The following is a 17,469-nucleotide window of genomic DNA, read 5'->3' as shown; positions in this document are numbered from 1 at the left end:
GGGCCTGGCCCCATGCACACCTCCCTTCAGTTTTGGGCCTTGGCTCTACTCAGGTGGGGTGCTCACATGCACCCCTGAGGAGATTTTGGCTCTTCTACAGTGTTTTATCCATTAACTCAGAAATCGAAACCGTCTATTTGCAAACGGGGGCTTCAGTAGTTCAGATAACCAGGTCTTTCCCCCTTGGCTTCCTTCCAGCAAATGTTGGTGTGGTTGCTCTGGTGGGGTGGGGGATGGCGGGGCTCCTTTTTCAAGCCAGTAGACTGAGTTCCAGGCTCAGTCCCGTTTCTCGCCTGCAAATGACCAGTGTCTGCCAGATTCTTTGAAGCCATTGGTGCTGCTGCCTAGGAGACAGATGATAAAACGGGGCCCCACCTGAGCCCCAGTGCACCCCATCTGAAAGAGAGGCAGGCCTGGGCTCTTCCCCTCCCAGGCAGAATTCAGACCCGGCTCCTCCCTGCATTTGGGGTTTGGGACATCGCCTCAATCCCGAGTGTCTGTGTGTGAGCTCTGGCACCAGGGTGGCTCGGTCACTGATGTTCCTCCCCCTCTGCCCCTCCCATTTTCTCTTCCCTCTAGGTCCTGGCCTGGCCTTCATTGCATACCCCAAAGCTGTGACCATGATGCCGCTGCCCACGTTTTGGTCCATTCTCTTTTTTATTATGCTTCTCTTGCTTGGACTGGATAGCCAGGTGGGTACGGGTCGAGGGGACGCCCTGTGGAGGGCTGGCCCATGGGGACCGGTGTTCTGGGAAAGCCCCTTCCCCTTCCAGCCTTCACATCAGACTTAAACCAGCTGAAGCCCACGAGGCTTCCTCTAGGACCACGGTTGCGGGGGCTGGAGGGGCTGCCGGGGAAGAGCTTCAGGGCAGCAGGAGGAGGACCTCTGGCCCAGAGCTCGAGTGTCTGACCCCAGCCAGGGGGAAAAGGACACTTGAAGGGTGTGGTTAAAATGAAGCCCTGGATGGGAAGGAGAAGGACAAGACCGCATGGTGATAATGTGTTCCCACAGAGGGTCCCACGGGGGGCTGTGAGTGACGCTGCAGACAGGCAGTCCGGGGCAGGGACAATAGTTAGGGCCCAGGCCATCCCTGGCTCTCCCAGTGCAGCCAGAGCACCTACTGTTCGGTGAGGCCTGGAGCCCACGAGTTGTTCCCCACGTGGGGAAACCGTGATCCTCCAGGGCTTAGTGAACAACTAAATACTGGGGAGCCTCGCTCAGACCCACACTCTCCTCTGGCCACCCGGCTTCTACCCTCCCATGGGAGGAATCCATCTATACCAACTACCCCACATGTGTCTGTTCCCTGCGTGTCTTATCTCCTCCATCCCATCCGTCTGGGGCTCAGGCCTCGTGGGAATGTCAGGGAGAGCCAGCCAGAGGCCAAGTCTGGCTTTGGAGTCACAGTCGTAAACCCCCATGCTGCTGTGTGGCATTGGGCACCTTTCCTCCCCTCTCTGAGACTCGGTTTCTCATCTGGTAAATAGACGTGATTGTATCTCCACTGTCTTGTATGAAGTGTGAGGCACAGACAGAGTGAACTCCTGGATACCTTCCCTTGGAGATACGTGTGTTCTCCTTGGGGTTGTCCCAAGAGGACAGTTCAGAGCACAGGCATGGCTCCAGGATGGGGGAGTTAGAATGTGCAGGGCGGGCTGGTAATATGCCCAGACCAGAACCCTGCAAGCGGTGGGCCAGCATCTGAAAAGCAGGCCTTTTTTAGTCTCCTGGGTGGTCTGGGTCTCTGGCCACTGCCTGGGAAATCACTGGTTCACTGGGACCACGTGAGAGGTGAGGCCCGCTGCCAGGTCAGGAGAGGGCGTCACTGCCCACCCCTGGGCAGCAGCCTCTGCACCGGGGCCCAGGGATGGGTCCCTGTGGACTCAGAACCAGGTAGGAGGACCATCTTAGAAGGTCAGACTGAGGAGAGGAGGCAGTCTGCCAGCAAGGTCAAGAACAGAGCGAAGGCTTTGGCAGGAAGGGGACTCAGGATTAGCAGAGAGAACAGAGGGGAAACATTCGGGAGCCTGAAAACAAAATACTTGTGCAGTTGGTGGTAGGCCTGAGCTGTATGAACAGCGGGAGGACTCCATTAATCATCGCTCGTTAATGAGTTTGGCCTTCAGAGGCCCCAAGCAAATGGCTTTTGTAACTTCTTCCAAAGCTCTTAGCGAGAAAACAAAAAGCAAAAACAGAGGTTAATAAGTGACAAAGCATGACATCTCCATGGGCCCCCAGTGGGCCTCTGGGTCTGTGGGAGTTGCTTCCTGAGTGTGAGAGGCAGTTTATTCATTAGGTTTTCTCCTTGGGAGGCAGGGGGAGCCTGGCTGGGGATCTGCACCTCTCAGTTAGGCCTCATGGTGGCCAGCAGGCTCGGGGCATCAAGGCCAGCTCTCAAAGCCAGCCACGGTGGGGGGTGGCTGGGACGTTTTCCACTCAGAACGCCTTCCCGAGCCAAAGCTCTGTCCTGTAGCTGGACACAGCTGTTGCCCTGTTGAGCCCAGAAAACCGAGTCTGAGGAAAGAAGAGCTTGGTCAAAGCCACACAGAGCTGGTTTAAGGAATGGGCTTGCCCATTGGGCTTCCCTGGTCTCATTCAGCCCCCTGCCACCGGCCTTCCTTGGAGATCCCCCAGAATAGCTTCCTCCATGGAAGTGCAGAGATCCCCAGGCGCCCTCAGGTAGGGGCCTCTTGCTGATGGAGTGGGACCCTTGCACGTGAAGGAAACACCCTCCCAGATGCCTAGCATCTTAGGGGAGCCCTCTTGGGCTTAGCATCCATCGTGCGTTGTGTTCTTTGTGCGTTGTGTTCTTTCTCTGTGAGATGGAGGAGGGTTGTTGTGAGCCTGGAGGCAGACGTTTGCACAAGAGAGCAACCAGCACAGCGGGGGAGGAGAAAGCTGGTCCATCTTCCCCGGAGCTCACTCAGCCCCTGACTTGGGTTCACAGCAATCATGCAATTGGCAGTTTCTCCTCTCTTGATTTCAGATCTTTCTCAACTTCCCTGCTGAGTAGGCAAGATTCCCCCGATTATACAGGGGAGACGACTGATGCTTGGAGAAATCGGGGTCCCATGACTGTTAAGTGAGGGAGGTCTGAAGAAGCCGGCGGAGCAGGGCTGAGGGTTGGGCACGGCCTTCTCCAGAAAGGCAGGGAACTTGGAAATGAGGGGCTTCTGCTGGTCTTGACCCTGACTCACAGTTGACACTGCACCTTCCGGTCTTTAATTTCCCCAACTCAAAAAGGAAGGAACCTTTGTTTCGAGACTCCTTTTGAAGATGGATCTTGGAGCTGGCTCGCTGTAATTTGGTGGCAGTATAGAGTCAAAACCCCGTTGGCTGACACATCAATCACAGAGGTCAAACCATCAGCCACTTCTCTTTGGGCCCCTTTCAAGAGCCTCTTGCTCATCTTTTCCCTGAATTCCTGGCAACAAAGAATCCTTTTTCCAGCCCCTTTCAGCCATGAAAGGGATTTGCTCCCTGTTTGTAGTCCTTGATCCTCCTGTGATACATCCCAGAGGAGTTAAGTGGTTGGATTTTTCTTGTTGGAATGCTGGGGAAACATCCTTCCTTCCCAGATTCCTCGTGCAGATGAAAGAACAGAAGGGTCAAGGTTTTAGCTTGCAGCTTTTAAAGAAATCCAAGGGACAGGCCTGGGAGGGTATGTTGGTTGGCAGGGAGTTTCGGTTCTAGTCACCAAAACGTAAAGTGTTTCTGTGCACCCTTCAGCCCTGAAGCTTCCCCAAAGATAGAGGGAAAGGAAGAGTACTTGCCCAGGTCAGCAGCCGTAGAAGCCCGGAACCCATCCACCAGGCATCGGTCAGACCCATGGCGATAAGGGACTGCAGGACCATTTCATGTTGCGGTTTAAAACAGACAGCTTTCCGTGTAATGAATGATACAGATCAGTCTCCAGGTTACATTTTTAGTTGCAAAGATGGAAAGATTTAGAGAGATTCAGAACATCCTAGCACATACCCAAGGAAAGTCCCCTTCAAATGGGCTGCTTCCCCTTTGGGAACGCAGGGTTGGGTTCCTGGCGGGGGGCACAGTGAGCACTTGGCTCGCACAGGTGGGCACTGGGATTCTTGGATGGATCCGCAGTCCCCGTGGAGCTAAAACCACTGTGTGAATGTTGGGGAAGGTGGGACCAGCAGGCGGAACTCCCCAGGCAGAGCCCACCAGATCAGGTTACTACATTTGGACTTGACCCCCCAACCTCCAGGCTACTCTGTGTGTGCTGGGGACTCTGCTGAGCACAGGGAAGGTGCTGGGCACCCGGGGCTCAACCACTGTCTTCTCTTCTGCAGTTTGTTGAAGTCGAAGGACAGGTCACGTCCTTGGTCGATCTTTACCCATCCTTCCTAAGGAAGGGTTTCCGTCGGGAAATCTTCATCGCCTTCGTGTGCAGCATCAGCTACTTGCTGGGGCTGGCGATGGTGACGGAGGTAGGTGGCTTTCTCACTGGCACAAGGGACCTCCTCATTGTGGGGCTCTTGGCGACCTACATGCACTTCAAAGACCAGGTCAGGGCTGGGCTGAAGCCTGTCAGTAGAGGCAGTGGCTGGGTGTGAGCTCGGGGGCAGAGGATCTCCTGGCCCCACCCTGCTCAGGGATCCCACTCTGCTGGCAGGAGCGGGCTTGGGGGGGTGCACCTTGGCCTACTTTGTGGGCAGCAGGAGGCAGCTCAGGATCTAGCAATTGACCCAAACTCCCTAGCTCTTTCTCTTGTTTCCATGGCAACACCATGCCCACCCCCTGCCCTCTGTCCCTCCCTCCCACCCAGGAGGCCTGGGGGAGGGGTACTTGAGCTGAAATCTATTTTAATAGCAGCTTTTTTATCCATGACCGTGCAGTGGCCCTTCTCAGGCTTGGAGGGAGGTGGAGACATTAGGGGAGGTAAATGAAGATCTGGTAAAAACTTCGGGCAGTACCCGGGCCTATCTGGGTGAATGGGAGGGTGCTCTGTGCAGAGGGTGGGCCCGGGCCACGAGGAGGATCCATCCAAATGGGAAAAAAGAAGCTGCATGGAAGGAAGCAGGGAGTGTCCAAGGCAATAGTGGCTCACCTAAGAAGAGGCAGGCCAGAAAGATTCTTGTGCTGAATAACAGAAGCATGAAGGCCTGGCCTAGCCGGCTGGCCCACACACCCTTCCCTACCAACCTCCCCCCAGTCTCCAGCAAATCACTGCATTTGCACCATAACTCAATTTGGGTTTCACATCACCACTTTTTCCTACCTGAAATACAAATAATTTTTTTCTGAAAGTGCCTTTAAGAAACACACACACACACACACACACACACACACACACACACACGCCAAAAGCAGATCACAGGTCACACTGAGCAGCTGGATATCACCAAAGTATTCTTTGCTGGCCCCTGTTTTCAGCACCTTTGGAAGCAGGCTTTAGGAAACCTGTCATTTTTGCAAAGGAAAACATGTTTGCTTCTATGTGTGTGTGTGTATTTTAAAGATCTTAGCTTTCTTAAGGAATCCCTGTGCCCAGTGTGGGGCTTGAACTTCTAACCCTGAGATCAAAAGTCACATATTCTACCGACTGAGCCAGCCGGGTGCCCCTGAGTGTGTGTGTGTGTGTGTGTGTGTGTGTGTGTTTAAATAAATAATTTTCTTTCTTTCTTTTTTTTTTTTAAGATTTTATTTATTTATTTGGCGCAGAGAGAGATCTCAGGTAGGCAGAGAGGCAGGCAGAGGGAGAAGCAGGCTCCCTGCTGAGCAGAGAGCCCGATGTGGGGCCCTGAGATCATGACCTTAGCTGAAGGCAGAGGCTTAACCCACTGAGCCAGCCGGGCACCTCTGAGTATGTGTTTTTAATTAACTTGTCAAACATGAAGTTGAGCATCTTTGTACATATGTATCTGGTCATTGTGGTCTGTGCCCATTTTTCTCTTGGGTTTTTTATTTCTTAATGATATGCCAAAGCTCTCTATATATTAAGAGAGTTGGATACCAAGTAGCAAAACAACATTCTCTGGTTGTTTTCTTTGCAGGGTGGCATGTATGTGTTTCAACTCTTTGACTACTATGCAGCTAGCGGTGTATGCCTTCTGTGGGTTGCATTCTTTGAATGTTTTGTTATTGCCTGGATATATGGTGAGTACAGATTGCTGTGTATCCTTTCTCAAGTCTCTGCTTTGGGTCTCTGTATTTAGAAGCTGCCAAAACAGAGACTTCTCAGGGGAATTCATTTGGAGTTGAACAGGAAGGCCCTGTCTGGACCTTTCCCCTCCAGGCTGCCCCTTTCCTGCAGAAATAAAACCATTGTAGCCGCATACGTATTCTCCCCATGCCGGAGATGCAGGCTGTGACTGTATGTTTTGACAAGCACAGAATTTGGCTTAGCAAGGGTCTCCCTATGATTTACTGCTCTGGGATCCAGGCGTGGTCCACTTGAATTGGCCTTGAATTGGCCACACCAGGATTTGGGGTTTGTCTAGGTTTGCCAGAAAAATAGAGGATGCCTGGTTACATTTGAATTTCAGATAATTTTAGATAAACGTCTGTCTGCCACTCTTGGGTCTTCATGGCATCGAGTAGCAGGGACCTAGAGCAGACCCCAGGGACAGCCCCCCTCCCCTCAATGGCCCTTGAGCCCTTGCTGTGCAATTCAGATGCTAGTATTGGACTTGATGTCATCATTTGTCTACGTCTGTCTCTCCTAGGCAGCGATAACCTTTATGACGGTATTGAGGATATGATTGGCTATCGGCCTGGTCCCTGGATGAAGTACAGCTGGGCCGTGGTCACTCCAGTTCTCTGTGTTGTGAGTTCTGCCCTGCCCGGCTGTGGGTGCTAGCCTTTTCTCCTTGGGGCTTGCCGTTCTCACCTGCTAACCCATCTCAGCACCTGCTAAGTGCTGGCCTAGGACAAGCCCAGCGATGCCTCTGCCTGGGAGAGGTGGGGCCGCAGGCTGTTCCCAAAAGCTACGCTGAGATGAGTTTTGAAGGATAAGTAAGACTTGGTGAGGAAGAGAAGGAAAGGAAGGGCATTCCTGGCAGAGGAACCAGCACATGCAAAGGCAAGGCATTCTGAAGGAGGAAGGTGTATGGGCTCGTGTTGAGAAATTCAGGGGGTCCACAAGAGAGCACATAACCTTTGCCCAAGCCCTTCTGGAACTCAGCGCAGTTTGGGTCACTGATTAAGTCAAGGGGCCTTTGGGGGTATCATATGGGGACAGGTCATAGATGTTGAAAATGGGGTATTTCCACAGTGGGGTGGGGGTCAGAGGAAGTTCCATCCGAGAGATGCTGTGGTCTATCCCAAGAACAAGGAAGCTTCGTACTGGCCCCGGACCCAAAGGCAGTGATATGCCGCGTTCCTCTTCCCACCAGGGTTCTGTCGCCCGCCGTCTTGGAATGTAGCTTAGAGCTTATGCAGGCACCCCGCTTCAAACTCCCACTCGGGCTCTGGCCAAAGAGAAGCCCTCTACTTCCCAGTCATTATTTGAAACTAGTCATGAGCTTTGGAGCAAACCTCAGGGGAAGACCTCTCCCATGCCATTCTTGGCTCATACCGTGGGGAGTGCAAATGGCAGAAATGGTCCTTGCATTTAGGAACTAGGTGCTGAGAGGTGAATGGATCCTCCTCTCAGTGACCCCACTCCCAGGCCAGAATAAATCCACACTGCCCTTAACTCACCGTGTGGACCTTAAGCAAGTCCCTTACTTCTCAGGGCCCCGGTTTACCATGTCATAAAGCAAGGACTCTGCAGTGGGAGGTAAGTGGCTGCTGTGGTCTTCTTATCCGAGGTGTGTATCTTCCCCACGAAATTCAGGAAACCGTAGCAGCCAGGAACCACAATGGGCGAGTTACTGATACAGATGAGTTGAGTTCAAAGCCTGTGTTCTTTTCTTTTTTTTTTTTTAAGATTTTATTTATTCATTTGATATCAATCACAAGTAGGCAGAGAGACAGACAGAGAGAGAAGAGGAAGCAGGCTCCCGGCCGAGCAGAGAGCCAGACGTGGGGCTCGATCCCAGGACCCTGGGGATCATGACCTGGGCCGAAGGCAAAGGCTTTAACCCACTGAGCCACCCAGGCGCCCCCAAAGCCTGTGTTCTTATCCTCACTTGACACTGATTTGTGAGAAACTCCTCTCAACCACTCTGACCATGAGTTTCTTCTCTTTTCCTCCCCAAGGACTTGGATAGATCAGAGGTAGCCTGCATCCCCAGGTGGTAGGATAAGGTCACCCTGGTGGAAAGAGGAATATGAATGGGCAGGTACCAAGCTTCCTGGTGCTGGGAAAGCCTAGAGCAGGCTTTTCTGACCCTGTTCCTTGTCTAACCTACACCTTACCCTTAGGGACAGGAACAACAGGGCCAGGCATACAGTAGAGGCCTAGTGGAAGACATCTGCAGTCTAATGCTCTCCCTTCCCGGCTGGCTAATTCTGATTTCTCTAGATTGTTTTCCCGCTAACCCATAGATACTAGATACTAGTATCTAACCCATAGATAATAGATACTAGTAAAGATTCAAGTCGTGTTTACACTGTGGATAACTCTAAGACAACCCTGGGTTATGCATGGAGATGCTGGAATTCTGACTAGAAGCAGAAGTCCTGGGCCTTCCCAGCCAGCCTTATGTGCTCTTGTCAGGGAAATGTGGACTTGGCTTTTGGGCTCAGAGCTCACTCTACCCCACCATTCATGGATGCTGAGAGCCATCGGCCTTTGGCATGGGCTTGGGGCTCGACACCCAACTAGGCAAGGCCCAGATCCCCACCTGGTCCTAGGAGGCTAGGTCTGGAGGTCAGGGATGGAGATGGGTGGGTGGTGGGTGGTGGCAGGGGAGGGAAGGAAAGACTCAGAGCCATGCAGCTAGCATTTATTGAGCGCCTAGAGCTGCCCCAGGTGTAAGAGAAGACGACTGACTCAGTTGGGTGGGGGAGTGTGTGCTGAAGAGGTAATAACCACATCCTTCCTGGGAAGGGAGAGAGTGGGCACCTGACTACTTCTGGGCAGGGCCTCGGCAAGTAAGGCAGGACCACGAGAGCTAAATTAGGATGAGAGGGGGACGGGTGAAGGCATCTAGTCCGAGAACAGCCTGTTCTAAGGCCCTGGCTTAAGGAGCTGGAAGGATTTCAGGGCAGTTGGAGTATGGATACGGGAGGAAGGGGCAGTGGGTAGGTAAGGGGTGAAGGGACACGGCTCTTGGCTGATGTTGCTGGCCAGGCTGAGGCGTTTGGACAGCATCCTGAAGGCACTGGGAAGTCCCAGAAGGGTCCTGAGCAGGGAAGCGACTTGATCAGATTTGCCCTGGGTGGGGGTGGGGGGAGGGTCCTCAGCAGAGTAGAGAAGGCTGTGAGGCCCCTCTGGTGGAGCCTGCCCTGGTTCCCGACGCTCCCTGCCCCGGGATCCCTCCTGACTGTGCTCTCTCTCCACAGGGATGTTTCATCTTCTCCCTCGTCAAGTACATCCCCCTGACCTACAACAAAGTCTATGTGTACCCAACCTGGGCCATCGGGCTAGGCTGGAGTCTGGCTCTGTCCTCCATGATGTGTGTCCCCTTGGTCATGGTCATCCGCCTCTGCCAGACGGAAGGGCCATTTCTTGTGGTGAGCCCCAAGGGCCGAGGCCGGATGTGGGAGGTGTGGGAGGGCAGGGCGGTTGGGAGGGTGAAAGCCAGCTAATGGCTGTTGGCTGTCGGTTTGCTGTGTGACCTTGGGCACATTGCTGCCCTCTCTGGGTCCTGCACCCCTTGCCTGCCCCATGGAGCGATTGAGATTGGTGGTCAGGCCTATGGTGGAACGGGACAAAGAACAGTTCACGGGGACAGAGGCTCTGCGGTGATGTTCAGAGCAGGGCTGTGGGCAGGAGGAGGAATTTGCCAGGCAGAGAATGAGATGTGGAAGGCCGCGATGCCACTTAACAGCCTTGGGCCGCAGTGACGTGTTCTGGGGGTGGGGGTGGGCGATGGCGCTGGACAGGTGACCATGGGTTTGCGTGCCAGGCTTGGAGCTCAGGCTTCATCCTAGGGCCATGTCACTAAAGCCATGGTAGGAGACAAGGAGCCAGGAAGGAACCTCCACCCAGAGGCCTTCTCTTACCCTGAAGCCAACTCATGCTGGTATCCCCTTCCCCCAATCTGTGGCCCTGTCTGCTGCCAGAGATGGAGCCTCAGGACCCCAGGTCCCTGTGCCTGCCAGTCTCCCACCCCGAGTTCCCCTCGTTACCACCAACCCCTCAGAAGTGTCTCCCAACAATACTGCAGATTCCAGCCTATGGCAAAAGCTGGGGCTCTTTCCAAGAAATCCTTTTCTTAGAATCTCCCTTAACCTTTGGGTTTGGGCCAGCTCCAAGACTACACTGTTTTGCTCTGGGCTGTTTTTATTGTTATTCTCTTAAAAATCTGGAGCCAGGATGTCCTGGGGCCCTGGCTCCCCTTGGGCTGGGCCAGTTTCCTTGTGGGCAGGGGAATGGCCAGGAGGTGGTGGTGGGGGGGGGAGAGGGGTGGCCCGGGCAGACCGCGAGCTGCTGGCCCTAGACAGAGGAAGTAGGCGGGGGTGTGCCTGGGAGGAAAACAGGCCATGAAGCTGGGATCTGTCTGAGCCAGGATAGCTCTGGGGCCCTTGGGGGGTTCCTGCAGCATCCACCCGTTGTAATTTCTCAGAGGACACAGGAAAGGACCACAGTGTTCAGCCAGAATACTGGTAGGCCCTGTGATTTGTTAAAATCCTGAACTACCTGGGTCTGTGGGATGGCCCTGAGCCCTCCACTCGGTGGGAATTTCCAGAATGTCCCTACTACCCAGAAACTAAAGAGGTGATGGGGCAGAGCAGAGGGTCTTGGATGTCTGTTCTGATTGATCAGTGCCCGCAGCAGTCGCATTATTTCAACCGTGGGGTGATGAGGGGGACACCTGACGCTTACTTGTGTCCCTTCAAAGCCTAGTTTTAAAATAGTGTTCCATCCCAAGTTTAGAGGTTTGATGAGAGTGGGGTTTGTGCAGGGGAAGGAGGAGGGTGAGGGTGAGGGTGAGGCCGCCACCCAAACTTGCACCTACAAACCAGGTGGACAACCCTAGCCCCCTGCCCTAAAGGCATAGGAGCCACCGTCAATCTGTTTGTGATGGGCCACTCGACCTGTCTCCCATCTGTGCTTCCCGCCATGAGCGTCTCTCTGGGCTGGGGGTGCAAACCCACAGCTCTGTCCTGGGATGACTCCAGGTCCATCTGCTTCTTGTCCCGTCTTCTGGGCATGCACCTGTGCAGAGAGGCGGTGTGATGGAAGGAAGCCGAACCGGCTCTCTGGCTGCCCTTGCCACCCTTTGCCCTTTTTCTGGGCGACCTCCAGGCCGGTTCCCCAACGACCAGGCAGGGAACCCAGGCGAGGGAAGCCCTCAGGCAGGGCTGGGAGGGACCTGGAGAAGGTGATTCCAGAGCTGCGGCAGACAGCCAGGCCTCCACTGTGGCCTGTTGTTATGAAGAGGGAATGTGTGACCCTGGGCTTTCCAGATCTTCCAAGTTTTTAAGAGCAGATGGCAATCTGGATTTTCCAAGTAGATAACAGTAGCTTTTAATAAGCAGCTTAAAAAATGGTAATATACTTAAATGGAATGTAAATGCCTAGTAGGAAGTAAGGCGGCTCCTCCTTCACAACTGCTTCCAGCTGAAAGTCTCTGAATGGACACTTGCCTGGAGAGGAGCTGGGAGTCAGGAGTTCTGAGTTCCAGTCCCGACTCCACTGTTGGCTTCCTGAGTATCCTGGGAAGGTCTTGGCCTCCCTGAGTCCATGATCAGGCAATGAGCCGAGGAGGACAAAATTCACCATGCCCAGAAGTGATGGGATGATTGTCACACAGTCTGATCTCTGGCTCCTTCGTCTTTGTCAGAAGATGCAGCTCTGACATGGGCAGTGGTCTCCCAGCTCCCAGTAGGGAGAACCGGGTACCCACGGGGGTGGCAGCGGGGGGAACCCTAGTGAAAGAAGGCAGGAAATGCAGTTGGCAGGCGGCCAAGGAGTTTAGAGTTTCTCCTTGGGGAAGGTGGGAGCCATATGAGGCTCAAAACAGCTATCCAGCCTCTGGCCTACGAATGGCAAAAACTCGGGCTGCCTTGCAAGTCAGAGAAGTTGGGGGATGGGAATTACAAGGAGGCATATTTCAACTTCATGGGAGAAAGAAGTCAGAGCTGGGAGGTGTGAGGTCTCTGTCCCTGAGGTGTGCAAGCAGGGGGTTGGCCAAGGAAACTGCTGACAGGAATTCTGCCCTGATTCAAGGCCCGGAGGGACCTTAGAAGCACCTTAGTTCAACTCCTTCATTTGCCGGTGGATGTTGTGGGGGGTCCAGAGAGGGTTTGTCTACTAGTTTGTCCAAGGCCAAACAACCCACAGGTGGGACCCAGAGGCGGGAGGGGGCAGAGAGGGGAAGCCGGCTGCCTGACTTTCCTCTCTGCTTCTGTCTCCTTCCTTCTCCAGAGACTCAAGTACCTGCTGACCCCAAGGGAACCCAACCGCTGGGCCGTGGAGCGCGAGGGGGCTACGCCCTACAGCTCCCGCCTGGCCGTGAATGGCGCTCTCATGAAGCCCACCCACATCATAGTAGAGACCATGATGTGAGCTATTGGGCGGCCGGGCTGCTTCCCTGCTGTTTACTAACATTAGATTCTCATAGGACCAGGTTTACAGAGCTTTCTATTTGCACTAGGATTGTTTTTTTTAATTGTCACAGAAAATGTTACTCTGTGTGTGTGTATGTGTGCGCGCGCGTGTGTGCATATGGGTGTGGGTGTGGGTGTGGTATTGTGCGTGTGCGTATTTTTGTTTTGATTTGGAGATATTTTGTACAAAAAGAAAACCCACCGGCAGATGTCCGGGGCGAGGCAGAGCTTTCATACTGAATTAGATGTATTTTATGGGAACTTGGTAAATTTTTCTTTGTATTTTTTTTTAACATATAATTATATATACATTTAGAGATTGTCACACTCTTTTACCACTTGAATTGATCTTCTTGCCAGCAATAGATCTCGTTTTCAAAAGCAATTCTTCGGTGCTTGCGTAGCTGGCAGAAAGTTCTGCCCCCAGAAACACAGGGTGGAATTTTCCTGGACAGTAGCCCCATTTTTAAAGGTGTAGTACCTTCCCGACCTGGTTCAAATAGAAGCATACAGCTGGGGAGGGGGAGGCCCCTTGAGCTGGCCAGACCCAGAGGGGCTAGAGGAAGAAGGGCCACAAGAAGATGCTTCATTACGTTTGTCTTAGCGAAGAAGAGAGATGCTAAAATAATGAATCAACCCCTCAGATGAAGGGACTGACTTAAAGCAGACAGATGGGGCCATACAGAGAGTCAGATTCTCTAGAAACCGCTGCACCAGAAGCAAAATCCCACCTAATACGTTGAGATCGAGAGTGGATACTCAGAAGGACTGTCAGAGGGAGTGTCAGGACCATTTGTCCAATGGGGAGCGGCCAGAGCCCCCAAGAGGGCTGGTGAGGCTGACACCCGGACATTCAGGAGCCTTCAGGAGGCTGACCGCTCGGCTACTGCCCAGAGCATCCTGGTAGAGGTCTAAGACCAGCCCAGCGGGAGCCAGCGGTCTCGGGGCTCCAGACCTCACACTGATGGGTCTGTTGCATTTTAATGGGGTTCTTTCAGGTTCTGGCCGTTCCCCAGCTGACACCTTTCGCAGCTGCGTGTAGGAGAGAAGCATGATATATTCGGTGAGGGACGAGGGGTGAGCCAGTGGACCAAAGGGTGTGGACCCAGGCATTCAGAGAGGCCTGGTGTCAGGGAGGGCTGCTTTTCTTTCCTCATCTCTCCCCCCTCAGCTCTGTCCTCATCTCCCAGAGGCTGGGAGACTCCTGACAAGCAGCCCTGGTGCCCCATCTCCTAGCTGGGAGTGCCAAGAGTGCTTTTGGAGACTCCCTGAATCTTGGATCCGGGCAAAGTGCTCCCAAACCCTCCTCAGGCACAAGAGCGGCCCTTGGTGTTGACTTGGGAGATGGCACAGCTCTTCACATCATGACTCCTGCAGTAGCCAGTGTTAGAAGCGCACTCTGGAGGGAGCGAGGAGAGGAGGTGAGGGAGCATTTTCTAGAAAGACGGGATTGTTCGGGGGGCCGGCACCCCAGATCTGGTTTGACCAAGAGCCCTATTGAGAGTGGCATCCCTCTCTGAACCAGGAGAGGAGGTACTGCACCTTTAAAATGCTGAGACGGACACGTCTCCCCTGAAGCCCCCATTTGGACCTAAACTGTGCCATTTGAACTGTCACTTTCAAGTTCAGAGTCTAAACTTAAACCGAAACATTGTCACGCACAAACGACGGTGACTGCCTCATGGAGTATGGGGAGTGAAGTCCAGCTCGGGTTTGGGTTCTCTGAGTCCCGGAACCCTCTCCCCAGATTCGGGAGGGGAGGAGCCTCCAGTGTCCCCCGTCCCAAGGGGCAGAGGCAGTCCTGAACCTTTTCTCTTTGGCAAGCATTCACATTTCACTGTTTCCAAAGCATATACTCTGCCAAACAACACCCAGTTCTATTCCAAACTGTTAACAATTCTGTGTTCCTGTTTTTCTATGTATTTATGGTTGCCGCTGTGTCTGATTTGATTTTTGTTGTTGTTTCCTAATTTTACTGAGTAGCAATGTGACCTGTTTCCCTTTGTCTCATGGAACTTAGTAAACTAACCACTGTCGACGACTGGGGACAGGTGATGTGTGGGGATCTGGGGGGCTTGGCAAGCTCTGGCTGCCCAGGCATTTGTGGTCATTTCAGGCTACAACATCTCCCCTCCGGTGAAAAGCTCCAGTATTTTGGGTTGGTAGGCAAATTGCAACATTCTGGAAATGGCCTGAGAAAGGCCTCTTCCAAGATTCGAAGACCAAATTCTAGACCAAAGATACATGCAGACCAAGTCCCCAGGCCCCGCCTGGAAGGAAGGTCAGCCACTTTCCCCGAGCCCGTTCCTTGACAATCTCCCAGTGCACCTGTCTCCAATCGGCCCCTCTTGTCTACTCCCCTAGCCCTTGTGTATCTGCAGAACTTGGCTCTGTGAGTACAAGGTGTAATGATGCGTGACTTTTATATGTCTCCACATAAAGGAAACTTGTCATTGGAGCTCATGACTCTGGTCCTCCTGTCTCTGGAGAACAGGTGTTCCGCCCACTCTCTGCCTTGGGATGGGTCAGAAATTCCGGTGCCCCCACGTAGCGCAATCTTGGCCTGCTCTGAGAAGGCGATGCAAGGGAGATGGTTAAAGGACTTTTTGAGGATGCAGGAATGGGGAAGGGGCTCTGGATAAATCTCACCCAGGGAGATGGTTCATTGAGCCTGGCAGGGGCCGTGTCGGTCCCTCCAGTGGACCGCCCTGCGGGAGCAGTGTCACCCCAGTTGGCACCCTTGTAAAATGGGGGAAATGAGGCCCAGAGTGAGCAAGAGACAAGGCACAGCGAGTAGGGACTGGAACCAGACTGTCTCCAGTCAGTTCCAGTGGCAGGTTCTCCAAGGAGGGGGAGGTGTGGCGAGTGGTGAGTGCAGCTCCCCAGTGTTCTCCCTGAAGACCAAAGACGAGCCTTTATGAAAAAGGAAAGCGCTCCGTCCCCCAGCATTCAGGGGCGAGGAGAGCAGCGCCCCCCACCCTCTCACCATCCTCGGGCCACCCAGACCTCCCACTGTGGCTCTGTGGGAGAGGTGGCCGCCCACCATCCAGCAGGAGAGGCAGCACCCTTTCACCCTGGCTCTGCACCCAACAGCCCTTGAAGCTAGGAATTGAGATCCCGATTGCATGTGAGGAAACTGAGACCCAGTGAAGCCACCCAGTGGGTGTACAGGAGGCAGAATCCCTTAGGCAAGATTGAGCCTGAGGCCATGCATGACATTCCCAGGCAGCAAGAAGTGGTCCTGGAGGATTTCTGGGCGATACACAGTCCCCTCTGGACCACTGTGCCCTCATTCTCACTCCAGATGCCCAGTGTACCCCCCTCAGAGAAGGTGCTGAAGCACGAGGGGAGTTAGCCAACCTCAGCCTAGCACGGGGTGATCTGTGTTTCCCAGCTGCCACCACACAGAGGTCCAGAGCCCAACCAGCATCTCCCCAACACTGCTCTTCTGAATGGGGCAATGCTCTGGGCAGCCAGTGCTTAAGGCAGAGGTGCCTCCCTTCCCCCAAGCCTCAGACACAGGCCAGGAAGGATCCGAGAGAACCACCGAGGTCCCATGAGGTCGCATCTGCCCCTGAGACCCAGTGTCAGGCAGCCCCAGGCTGGGCTGTCCATGTGGATCCTGTAAATAGCACTGTGCACAAATTCAACAAGCATGAACCAAACCACATCCCAAATACCAAACTCAGAGAGGGGCGGGAACACCCTGGAAGCCAGAGAACCACATTTCCCTCACCCCCAGTACCCTGTTAATGCCTGGCCCTCAGAATGCTTTTGTTTTAATAGGAAGCTGTGCTTCATTGTTCTTCTGTGGGTGTCACTACAGACATGTTCTGACAGTTCCCCGAGGGATGGAGCATCTTATTATATACCCGGCTTCAAACTGAGATGTTGGCTCCATTTCTTTCTTTCTCCTCCTCCCCACCCCCAATTAATTTTCGAATCCCTAGCAACTGTGACTCTGTATTTAGCACAAGAGAAAGCTGAGAACGTGGGTCTTGCCTCCTTCCAGAAATACGTCTGGCTCATCAGGACTTTTTTTTAAAACTTCAAAATATTTTTAAGATATTTTAAACTTTTGTAAAAAAAAATAAAAAAAAAACAACCAACGAGACTCTTCTGAGGAGGAACATTTGTATCCGAATAAGATCCTTGATGTGTAATTCAGTCTTGCAGTATACAAGCTTTTGTGTATAAATGTTTTATGATATGAATCCCTGTATTTTGCAGGGCTTTCCTTTTTCCTCTTTTGCTTTTTAGATAAATATGTATATCGATATTTTAAATTCATCTTTGCTTTTTTTTAGAGGAGTTTGTAATCACCTTATAACATGAAAATAAACATTTCCTTTTTAAAATCCAACACGTGTGCGTTCCTTTTGATGAGGCTGTCAGGAGGGAGGACACTCAGGACCCCAGAAAATAAGTGGTTGGCTCAGATGCCCTCTGCTTTGGGAATCATGTACCCAGCCCATTGTTACAGACTAGGGCTCAGCCTCAAGGGGGTCAGAGGGCAGGTGATTTTACTGATGAGTGTGGGCACCTTCAGGGAAGCCTGCTGGGTCCTTTCCCCAACTTCCTGAATGACCAAAAAAAAGATCTCCCAGTAACTCATTATTTATAGACGGTGTTAGAATAATATACCCCTCCCCCAGCTCTTTTGCTGGCTGTTGGCCTTTCTGATGGACTCTGTCCACCTTCCTCCTCCTGATGTGCCTTGGCCATATAAATTTTGTCAAACTGTAGCTCCATCCTTGAGTCCCTGTGACTCAACGGCAAGTTACTTAACCTCTGTGCCTACTCTCATCACCTGGAACATTGGGATGATAACAGAGCCACCTCCA

At 53.0% G+C, this 17,469-nt stretch overlaps 1 protein-coding gene across 4 annotated transcripts in view; it reads left to right on the top strand.

The window, feature by feature from the left end:
• The window catches only part of SLC6A6 (solute carrier family 6 member 6), an 83,086-nt gene extending 66,098 nt beyond the window's left edge, over positions 1–16,988 (top strand). For 3 of the 4 annotated variants that reach the window (XM_032317448.1, XM_032316790.1, XM_032318253.1), the window contains 6 exons: positions 580–692; positions 4,312–4,449; positions 6,016–6,118; positions 6,688–6,788; positions 9,413–9,583; positions 12,444–12,584. In XM_032317448.1, coding sequence (XP_032173339.1) covers positions 580–692; positions 4,312–4,449; positions 6,016–6,118; positions 6,688–6,788; positions 9,413–9,583; positions 12,444–12,584 — 767 coding nt within the window. Of the gene's footprint in view, positions 1–579; positions 693–4,311; positions 4,450–6,015; positions 6,119–6,687; positions 6,789–9,412; positions 9,584–12,443 lie in introns of all 4 variants that reach the window. The other variant, XM_032316063.1, reaches the window with a different exon arrangement.
• Positions 16,989–17,469: the final 481 nt, after the last annotated feature.

The sequence above is a fragment of the Mustela erminea genome, chromosome 1 (assembly GCF_009829155.1).
Source record: "Mustela erminea isolate mMusErm1 chromosome 1, mMusErm1.Pri, whole genome shotgun sequence".
In the NCBI taxonomy this organism is placed as follows: Eukaryota; Metazoa; Chordata; class Mammalia; order Carnivora; family Mustelidae; genus Mustela; species Mustela erminea.
The sequence above is the reverse complement of the archived record's forward strand: the minus strand, read 5'-3'. Positions and strand labels throughout refer to the sequence as shown.